The sequence below is a fragment of the Eurypyga helias genome, unplaced genomic scaffold, assembly GCF_000690775.1.
Source record: "Eurypyga helias isolate BGI_N326 unplaced genomic scaffold, ASM69077v1 scaffold16565, whole genome shotgun sequence".
NCBI classification, from domain to species: domain Eukaryota; kingdom Metazoa; phylum Chordata; class Aves; order Eurypygiformes; family Eurypygidae; genus Eurypyga; species Eurypyga helias.
The window spans coordinates 2,846-13,802 of NW_010253565.1; the positions used below are offsets into that span (position 1 = coordinate 2,846).

The 10,957-nt window shown below is 46.2% G+C and overlaps 1 protein-coding gene across 1 annotated transcript in view; it reads left to right on the forward strand.

Annotated features, from left to right (window-relative positions):
* The window catches only part of NELFB (negative elongation factor complex member B), a gene marked incomplete at its 5' end in the record, with an annotated part of 11,908 nt that extends 2,825 nt beyond the window's left edge, over positions 1–9,083 (forward strand). Inside the window, 9 exons of the mRNA XM_010152710.1 lie at positions 501–686; positions 2,065–2,177; positions 2,830–2,932; positions 3,904–3,999; positions 5,315–5,457; positions 6,327–6,433; positions 7,336–7,477; positions 8,286–8,394; positions 8,650–9,083. Of these exons, the coding sequence (XP_010151012.1) occupies positions 501–686; positions 2,065–2,177; positions 2,830–2,932; positions 3,904–3,999; positions 5,315–5,457; positions 6,327–6,433; positions 7,336–7,477; positions 8,286–8,394; positions 8,650–8,787 (1,137 nt within the window). The remainder of the gene's footprint in view (positions 1–500; positions 687–2,064; positions 2,178–2,829; positions 2,933–3,903; positions 4,000–5,314; positions 5,458–6,326; positions 6,434–7,335; positions 7,478–8,285; positions 8,395–8,649) is intronic.
* Positions 9,084–10,957: the final 1,874 nt, after the last annotated feature.

A 10,957-nucleotide genomic window follows, 5' to 3' on the forward strand; every position in this document is an offset into this window, starting at 1 on the left:
AACAGAAACATCCCGGTGTTATCAGCACTGTTTCCAGCACAGATCTGAACCACAGCCCCACACCGGCTCCTGGGAAGAAAATTAACCCTATCCCAGCCCAAACCAGCACAAACCCTCACCTTCATTCTCATGCCCATAGCCTGAAAGTAGACAGGGATACAAAAAGACTTCCAGGGAAAGTGCGTTTCATTCATGTCACAATAACTGTATATTATATTCATCGATAACAGGTACTGCTTCTTACCTCCTTCACCCAGCTCAGCACCTTATGCTTCAGTTTTCTTTTGCGAGAGAACCTTTTCCTGACAGTGTTTATTCTTCTATTATGGCTGTGAAAGATTTGTTGAACATCTCTTGAACAAACACTCTTGGAAATCTCGGTGAAAAATACTTGCTGAGTACAGATGTTTCAGTGTTGATAAATCATGTAGAAGAATTAATTTACCTGTTGTGTGTGTGAAATATCTCTTGGTAGTGAGTGCACGTATTTTCCACTTTAGGTGGTTCAGAAACTGACCCAGATGATTGGGAAGAACGTGAAGCTCTACGATATGGTGTTACAGTTTCTGAGGACCTTGTTCCTTCGGACAAGGAATGTTCATTACTGCACGCTACGGGCAGAGCTCCTGATGTCGCTGCATGACCTGGAAATCAGTGAAATCTGCACCGTTGACCCCTGTCATAAGGTATTGATCACAGGGGACAGATAGGAGTGTTCCTGGGGATTTTTCTGTTTCGCCCCCTCCTGTGCGTGCCTGCTGCCCTGCAGGACTTCAGCCCAGAGAAGATGATTCCTCTCTGTGAAGAGAGTTCAGACCTTGAATCCAAAAGTCATCTTATATTCCTTGGAACTTCAGGTGAAATTTTCATCTTAGTTAACCAGCAGCTTGTTTTCATTTCACAACCCATAAATCATTCAGATTTATGGTACTTGTGCAGTGTTACAAACAGTGTCTGATCTGACGTGTGTAGATTCTGCAAAAAATAATAAAAACCGTTAGCTAGCTCCAGGTTCTTCACCAGCCCCTGCTTCCCTTCCTGTTGGGCCTGGTGTGATATTCTCCAGCTGTCAGTGAACTGTGTGTAACGTTAAATACTTTGGTTCTGAATGATAAGATAAATGATAAATAATGTTAAAATACTGGGGGGTGACAGGTGAGTTAATGTCACACCAGGATCTTGCTGCTGCTCTGTGGTTAGCATCACTGATCTAGAACAAGGCTTTTTCTCTTAACTAATGTTGCAAAGATTTATGTCCATTCTGCTCATAGAGACTATGTCCTGGGGTGCTCGTAAATGTTACTGCATGCTTAACGTTTTCTGATCTAGAGCCCCAAAATCAGTATACAAACAGTGACTGAACAGAAAAGGGCAATTCCTGTTCGAGTTACAGCTCATTTTCAGCAGCCTCGTTTTGCTGCTGCCAGATGCAGTGGCAAGGACTGTAAGCCATGACGAGAGCATTTCAGAAAATTCAGCAAGTTGTTCTTTTATGGTAGCTGAAATATTTGGGAAAATAGGTGTTGTTTTCTGAAAGGGGGAAAACCTACCTCTTAATTTTGGTTCAAGTAAAGCGTTTCACTTAACCGTCTCTCTCCATTTTGAGAACATGGCTCTAGAGCAGAGGCACCTCCACTGTTAACATCCCCGGCTGAGCGGGTGGGAGTGGTGTCGCAGTGGCTAAAATGCCCTGTGTTATTACTGCTTAGTCGTGCTGTGGCGTTCTCAGCCTCCTCTGTATGTAAATCCACACTGATCAGGTGTGCTGATCAATTAATTTTAATTGCTGCTCCTTAATTGCCAGGGAATGCCTTTCTTGGGAGGGGAGAAAGTGATATCAGGTTAACTTAAATTAGTATTTTTGACCTCCTTTTTGGGATGTTTGTCTTTCTGACCTCCTCTGTATTGGTGACCAGCTTGGTACTGTACCAAAGTACGTTAATAAAAGCGCATTGATTGCAGATATTTGGAGGTCACTCTGAGCCTGTTTTCTCTGGCAGCCTGTGTCTTATTGCTGGTGTAACAAGTTGCTGTGGTTCATCGAGCTGTCTCTTTTTCTAACAGTTCACCTGGTGCCTTGATGCTTGTATTCGGGAGAAGTTTGTGGACAACAAGAGAGCTCGGGAGTTGCAAGGGTTTCTGGATGGGGTGAAGAAGGGACAAGAACAAGTGTTGGGGTAAGGCACGCGGGCTGTTGATTGAGAAAATGAAAATGGGTTCCTGGCAGTCACAACATCTGATGGGTACTGTAGGTGTTAGCTGATCCCTGGAGCCAGCTGACAAATCCAGTGCATCCATGAGCAGTAATGCACTGGGCTGTAGCCAAGCACGTTCTGGTGACACAGCTTGTACTGCTTCATTTAGCGCTCTTGAGCCTCCCTGTGGCCTGGTCACTGAGAGATCTCCTGTGTGATTTCAGTGCAGAAGACCTTTAGGAATTGTTTTCAGGTAACGTGCTCTTCCGGTTCAACGGAATAACAGTCACCGTGTTTCACAGGGCAGGAGAAGGTTCATCAGGTTACGCTTGTCCGTAACAAGGACAAATTCGGGTGTTATGTTATCATAGTAAGGGTATTGTTACAGTACTTGCACTATGTCTGCCTCTCTTCTTAAACACACACCCGCTGCCGAGTTCATAAAGACATAGTGTACGCACTCACTCTTTGGTGTTACATCGATAGCTGACAAGATTACAAGGAATAGGCTCAAACATCTTATCCTAGTGAAACATGTCTTCTCAAGAAGCTGGTGTCCTGCAGCTGGATATGGAATGGTACGGTAGGGCTGTTTGCTGTGTGTGACCTGTATTTGATTTTTACTTCTCCTCAGGGACTTATCAATGATCTTGTGTGACCCTTTTGCCATTAACACCTTAGCCTTGAGTACCATAAGGCACCTCCAGGACCTGGTTGGGCAGGACACCTTACCCAGGGTGAGTGATGCAGCTTGTGTACCTGATCGGAGCTGTAGTCTTAAGCGAACAGCAGTCATCAACAGCAGGCTGACACTGTAGAATAAGTACAATTGAGTTCTCAAATGCACTTGTAAATTGAGATAAGGGGAAATGTGATCCTGCCTATCCATTTGTAGCACATACCTTAGAGCTCTGCAGGAGCACTGTTTGCAGATGGGCATTTTGGAGCTCTTCAGGTTGACAACCAATTCTTCACGTGCCTCATTCTGTCCTAACAGCTATGCATCTATTGAATTATATACAGAATATGTGCCTCCCTGCTTTGTCCTTCCATTGGTTTGCCTACAGCCTTGTTTCCCGGCCACGGTAACTGCAATGGATTAGTTCACACTGTTGGGGTCTGTTGGCTGCGATACAATACAGTTCCTGCAAGTAGCATCTGCTGGAGGTGCTGGAATGCTAAGGCAGGGTAGGCTTACCGTCTGAACAGCGGGAGGCAGTTGCTGGTTTTATGCCTGAGTTGTAACATTTCATTGTTTGATGAATAACTTCCTCATGAGAGTCTGAGACTGAAAATTGTTTTGGTTTCAGGGCACAACATGAACGAAAAACCATTGTCATTCTTAAACATGCTTTCACTTTCTTCTGCTGAGGTGACTTGATTGGTCCTGTCGCGTGTTATGTGTCAGTATACCAATTTGGGTGGACATGTTTCAAAACAGTGCCGCAATCAGGCCTGCTGCATACTTCTTGGGGCATTATAGAATGTTACAAAAACCCACAAGCCCTCAGCTGCGCCTGTTACTTGATTCCCGTTTGAGGAATCAGTTCTCAGTTAAATTGGAGAACTGAATGCCTCTAGTTGTCTTTGATAAAGCTGCTAGTCCAGGCGAGCTTTGGATGTAAACCACTACTTCCAAATGAATATCCGTATGTGCAACTTGTGGAAGATCAAGATAGCTGTTTTTCTCTTCCCCTTAAAATTCGAGGAAAGCCCGGATCTGCTGCTGCTCCTTAGGATGCTGTCTTTGGGACAGGGAGCCTGGGACATGATTGACAGTCAGGTCTTCAAGGAACCAAAACTGGTGAGCCATTCTGATGTTTAGAATTCCACACATTTAATTAAAACAAATTTAGGCTTGTTTGTTATTTTATTATGTCCCTGGTGTAACGTTCACTCTGCTTACCCCATATCATACCTTTCTTAGAAACACGTGTAGGTGGTCACAGAGCAGCAGCTCCTGGACCTGTGAGCACCATTTACCTACCTTGTTTTATTTGCACAAATGCTTGGCCCTTACCATTTTAAAATCAAACTGTACCTCTGTTAAATTCTGCACTGGTTACTCGTTGTTCCTGGGAGCTTCTGCCCAACTTAGGAGTTGGTTGAAAAGATCTTGTCTGAGGAAAGCAGGATTTCAGAGGCTGGTCTGAAACTCTGGTAGCAGTGTAGCAAGTCGTTTTTTCCTTCCAGGTATCTGTTGTAGCAACTTCCGATAGAGCTGCATTCAGCTACAGTCTTTCCAGGCTGTGGACATACTTTGCCCAGTAGTAGGGGCAGCACTAGTGTAGTCTGGGAGCGGGTACGTTCAGCTGACAGCAGGAAGGCTGGCCGTGGTGGTGTATAGTGGGACTGTTTCTCAGGAGAAGTTTGCTGTTTCTGTTCTGAGCTGTAAAGCAGCAAGTGTCTACCAAGGGGGACATTCAGAGTCTCCAAAATATCTGTTACTGCACGTTTAAATTTAACACAGGAAGGGTGTGCATTAATACTCAGATTGTAACGGTGAGGGTGACCACAACTCCAGGAGTAGCACTGTCGTTGGACCTGCAGAGGTGCTGTCATGGACTCTTGGGAACTGTGAACATTGTTCCTGAAGGGAATCTCCAAATCTGTCCTTTAAATCTCTTTTACTTGTGATTGCCACAAGGTGTAACCTCCCACTCTGAGTCTGACACAGCATAGGTTGATCTGCCTTGTGTGAGGAGATGCTTCTAGTGTTGCTATTCTACCTGTGCATTGATCCCTGTCAATTTAGGGAATGAGTAAAATCATTTGTGATTGTCGATGAAAGCCGTTGGGTACCATCCTTAACATGCACTGCTCGTACAAGTATTGGGAGAAGTGTGTCAGAAGAAATGCTACGTAATTGTCAAAGGAAAGAATGTGAACAGGAGTAGTTCTGTAGATGAGGTGAAGTAGTTTTCCTAATTACCAGTGGAATGTGTGGAAGTGAATTATCGAAGAATTTTGTCTGGAACTGGATGTCAGAAAACTTGTTTTCCCAGATGTAGGATGGGGCGCATAGTGTTGCCTCACACTTTGTTAGAGTGCTTTAGGACCGTTACGAACTGGTTGATGGCAGCATTGTTCTTTGCCCTCTGTCCTTCCATCCCTTCAAGGAAGCCGAGCTGATCACGAAGTTCTTGCCTATGCTGATGTCCTTTGTGGTGGATGACCACACATTCAATGTAGATCAGAAGCTGCCCTCGGAGGAGAAGGGGCCAATTCCCTACCCCAGCACCATTCCTGAAGCTTTCACCAAGTACGTAACCAGCCTTATCACCTTTGTGCATACCGTCTTGTTACGGAAGGCAAACATCAAGGGCCCAGCCAACGCTGACAGGAAAACCAGTGTGTGGTAGAATGAAGACTTTCTTGGTAAGATTTATCCAGGTTATTCAATCCTGAACTTTAGCAGAACAGGTTTCCACCATGATTCCTCAAACAAAATTTATCTACAAGAAATAATATTGCTTGTAACGACCCTTCTTCTGGCAGATGGAATATGGAAGCATTTGGTATTAGTGCTTTCAGACAGGCTGCTTGTGTGGCTGCCCAGGCAGTGACCACTGTGTTTGAGCTGCAGCTGGACCAGTGCCCACGCTGTGCTCTGGAGAGTGCTGTTGTAAATCGTAAAGTGCGCGTTGTGTTACACAGACATGTGGTCTCTGTTGATAACCTCTTGCTTCAGGGATGTCAGAAAGATAATTGAAGCCTCTGAGTGCTCTGTTGTATTCAGATCTTGCACGAATTTCCAGTGCAACTCTTATCTCTGTGCTGGAATCTGGAATACAGCATCTCGGTAGTTGTACTCCGCTCTGACAGCATTGATAGCTGTCCTTTGGGAAACTAAAACAAAACAGTATTGGACTTTGTATCATTTTGGGGTATTTGGCTTCTTCTAAAACAACACAAATGTTCACAATCAGTTGTGGGACAGCACAGGGTTTGCTGAATGCTAAATTTTTCTGGACTGTGGTAGTGAACACAGTGCTCATCATCTACTCAGTCACCGACTGGCTGCTGTTCAGTGGGTTTGAGGTTAGCCACTGCTGTAACTGCTTGATTCCTGTCCAACAGTATTTTAAATCCTCCCTTATTGACTAAGGAATTTTGCTTCTGCCACAACAGATTCCTGCAGGAGAACAGACTAGCTTGTGAGGTTGGGCTCTATTACGTCCTTCACATCACGAAACAGAGGAACAAGAATGCTTTCCTTCGGCTCCTGCCAGGACTAGGTAAGTTTGTGCCTGCTATTCTAAAGTGATTTGCCTTATGCCGGACACCCAGGGTGCAAGTAAACCTGGAGGGAAAGTGATTTCAGAGTCAAAGATGTAATGTTCTGCCTTGCAGAAGTCTGTGTTTTTGGCTGCAATTGGGATACTTTCCTGAAATTTAGAGATGGTGGCTGAGGTTTGGTAGTTCCTTAGATCAAAGCCTGTGTTAACAACGGGATTGGCTGAGAACTCTAGATCTTTTCGGAATGACTCTGAAAGATGAAAGAGCAGGTGGCTTAGTTCTGCTGCTGCTCACAGGAGTCACATGTGGCCAGAAATTCTTGGGACTTGGTTTGCTGTGGTGAAAAAACCTGTAACAAAACAGGACCGACCACAGCCTGAAATTCTTCCCTGGGATTACCTTCCTCACTGACTGCTCCGGGGTAAGTTGCATGAGAGCTCTGAAGCAGTCTTAGGAATTGCAGTTCCCAGTAATGGTGGGGGGTGTTCCCTTCCCACTCCCTCACCCCAGCTCTGGTGTTCTTTGGACCCGTTGGTGAACTGTCAGCTTGCACACATGGGTGAGTGTTCCACTGGTGATTTGTTTCTGCTCACCGCGGGGTCTGAGAAGCGTGAGGAGGTGGACGTGGCCATGAACAGAGGATGGAGGAGGACGGTAGCAGGGGACTTTGTCATTTTGGCAGGAGCAAGTTACTCCGTGACTTCAGCCTTGGTGGAAACATGGGCTTTCTACGTGTCCTTCTTACCTCTCTGCCTCTCCTCTTTTATGTCTGGAAGATCAAAGCTGCCTGCCTGGGCTACCTGAAATCTCACTGCAGGTTTTCAGCAGGCACATCTGCTGTGTAGTCAGGTTTTGGCACATCCCTGTCAGTCTCAGAGTCTTTCCTTTTCATGTTGCATAGTTGAGACGTTCAGTGACTTGGCCTTCAGTGATATTTTTCTGCATCTGCTTACTGGTAACCTCACGTTGCTGGGTGATGAATATGCGCTCGAGGAGTTCTGCCCCAGCCTCTTTGATGGCTTCTTTCTCACTGCCTGCTCAAGGTAAATCTGATTTTCTTCGGGAGACATGAGTTTACAGGAGAGCTGAGAGAGGTTATGCTACTTTGAACTATAGCTTAATAGTTGAGCAAACTCTTCATGTGTAGTGGAAATACCAGACTGATGTTGAGGTGTTTTTAAGTAAAGGCTTATATTTTGTGATCAAGTTTTTATCAGCAGAATTGTTAAGTGTTGATTATAAATGATTACCTCAACTGCACTTCATTATTCATAAGTTGGAGTTGCAGAGGCAATGTCCTTCATGTTTTGCAGTAGTTGGGAATATGAAGAGTTAACTTTGGCTCTTTGCTTTATCAGCTGCACACAGAAAATTGGTTTGTGTCTGTTACTTCTGTCCAGTCGGGGTGGTTCAGCTGGTGCCTGCAGACCAGACCTAAGCTCCAGGAGACCTCCCCAAAAGCGATTAGAACAGCAGCTCAGGCACAGCAGCATGTGCTGCTGCTGCCACTTCCTCCACACATACAGCGGGACAAGCATCCTCCGGCATGGGCATGTGGCCTGTCCAACAGGGATGCCAGCTGCTGCCGGGTGCTGCAGCCGGTGCTTAAAATCTCCCCCCCTCATGGTTGCTACGGTTAGTCCACTCCAAATACATGAATTGCTTGAAAGTCTGAGGCAGGCTTGGCACTTTGTAGCACGCAGGCTGCGATTCTCAGGTGTTTCACTGAATTAGAACAAAGCTGCCAGTCAGTGGGTGCAGGAATTATCCTGGTACTGCTGCTGTAACTTTGTTGTTCTCAAGATGGTGTTTGTTTATGTCAGTTGCTCTGCTTTAAATGGCTTTTTGCAGAAAGGAGAATGTACACAGACATGTGCTAAGACTGCTGCTTCATCTGCATCACAAAGTGGCGCCTGCCAAATTAGAGTCTCTCCAGAAGGCTTTGGAACCCACGAAGCAGGTAAGAAGGGAACCTTGAGAAAGGGAAAATTAATTGCAAATGAAAGCATCTGCCTTTCCAGACATTGCTTAATGGGACATGGGCTCTGCTCTCCAAGTGTACCAAGTTGTGTCTTAATTACCTTGCAACTTCCTCTTTCCGTGTCGGTTTGTGTTAAAACACACAGGGTAATCGCATACTTCGTGTTCTCGCTAGTAGCAGCCAGAATGAAGTATGACTCTTCTGGTTTTCCCCTCCCTAATTCTCATTCTGCAGAGTGGGGAAGCTGTGAAGGAGCTTTATAACCAACTCACTGAGAAGCTGGAGCTTCGCAAGCCTAGTCCAGCCGAAGTGACCGAGACTCCCTCCATGGAACTGCCCTTGCCCACTGTGCCCACGCCAGCCTCGCGCTGAGCTCTGTCTGCCGTGCAAGAGGGAGACACAAGAACTAACCTAGCACTCTGCAGCGTGGAGGCACTGTACTGCCTTCAAGTGTCTGTGCCTCCAGGGTGCAAACAAAAAGAGCCACTGACGCTCTTTCAGGAACACTGCAGTTTACCCAGCTCACTGGCTCGTGCTGGTTAGAAAACTCGGTATGCAGAGCATTGCAAAGGTTTACTTTTCTTAAAGGTAGCTGAGTGTCTTCTTGTAGAGCCACTTAAAATCTGTCTGTATGTTTTTTTTTTCAAAAAGAAAATGCTTATTTTTAAGCTTGGCATCTTGTATTTTTGAACTCTACTTTAAGAACTGATAAATGACTGTGTGACTCCATTGTGGTTGAGCAGGTAGTGTGAACTCCTGAAAGCTAACCTTAGCTTTCTTCAGCTGTTAGCGTGCGCCTCTGGGTCTTTGGAGAAGACGCTCAACAGAAGCAAATGTCAGAGGAGATAAGCTCCACTGATACCATTTCCTGCTTGAAGTTCTAGTGCTTCTGGTATGTGGTAAGATGTGCTGTGTTAGTCAGAGATGTCCACCACTGTCACTAGACCAAGAAGCAGTGAGTGGCCATCTTCTTGGATAGACTCTTACAGCAAAGGCCCGAAATCCAATCATTCTCTCTCCTTTTCTCCTCCCAGAGGAGTAGCCTGAAATGAATCCTGGAGTCAGTGAAGAAAATCAACGACTAGCATGGTCCCAAATGACAGTAGGGTTTGAGCTTAGGTGGAGTGAAACTGTCTTTGAAAAGCAGCCTGCTCTTCATGGCTCATTTGTGTCGCTGTCTGTACTTCTGCTGTTAATTCCTGTTCTGCTTCTATTGCTCCCCTCAGGTAGAGTGTGCAGGAAGATGGGCACAGGAGAATGTGTGAGTTTACAGCTGATTTTTACCCTAATTTCCTCAGGTGCTATATGCCTGAAAAGAATCTTGCCAGTCCTCTGTAAGCAGGAAGCTGCCTACATGAATTATTCCGAATTGCAGTCTGATTCAGGAAGGTGCCTCTGAGGGTCTCAGTCCACCCCCTGACTCAGGGCAGGACCAGCTGGAGTGAGGTTGCTCAGGAGGAGGGCTTTGTATTTCCTTGTGTTGGGTTCCTGAGGGTTCTGTTGGCTGTTTCCAGCCTCCTGAGGGAGGCAGGTCTCTTGGAACAGCAGCTCTGCGCAGTGTGTCAGCCATGCCCACAACCTGGTCTCATTTGCAGACTTGCTGAGGGCTTGTTCTGTCTTCAGGCTGTAAATAGAGGCATTGAATGATACTAACCCCATTAATGACCCCTGAGCAATGCCATGAGTAACAGGCTGCCAGTTGGACTTTGTGCTGTTCATCACAACCCTCTGAGCCTGGTGTCCTGCCCGTTTTCCGTGCAGCTATCTGAACTGTATCGTAATGACTTGGCCATATGGATTCTTCAGGCAGTTGTGCCAAAAGCTATTCAAGGTCAGGGTAAGCTGCCCACTGCACTCCCCCAGCTGACTAAGCCAGGCATCTTTGGAGAAGGTTATTGGGTTTGTCAGGCACAATTACCCATTGGCATTTGCCCATCCGTGCTGGCCCTGCCCTCTGACTTGTCCATCATGCTTCTGGGTATTTTTTTCCCCATCACCCCTTGTTTCCTGGGACTTGAGCATTCCCAGTGCCAAGTCACACTGATGAGACTTTTCCATTTCCTGAAGCTGTGTCCAAAAGAAAGAAACAGATGCTTGTAAAGTAGAGGTGGAAATCCCTCCCCAGAGCTGATGACTCCCTCTTTGCAGGGTTTTCTTCCTCCCGAGTTCTCGGGAGCTGCATGAGGAGATTGGGTATCACCTTGGTGCTTTACTTCTCCTTTTATGCAGGGCCTTGTCTGGATCTGGTGGGAGATTTGGGTATGAGACCAGGGCGCTGTGCTCTGGTCCACACTGCCTTTTTGCCCCTCCATGCCAGGGTCTGGAGTGCTTTTGGCAGGCTCTCGGCACGTCTGGCATTGGACTTGTTGGAAACAGGAACTGGGTGTGTCAATTGGGTCTTTTTTTCTTGCAAAGTTTTGTTTCTAAACTGTTTAAACTGTCATAGTAACACCCCACGCTGCTGGCGAACCTTTCGCAATGAACCTGCTCAGGCCCATCCTCTGCTCGCTCGGGGTTATTGTAGCTTTGTCTTGGGGACCCT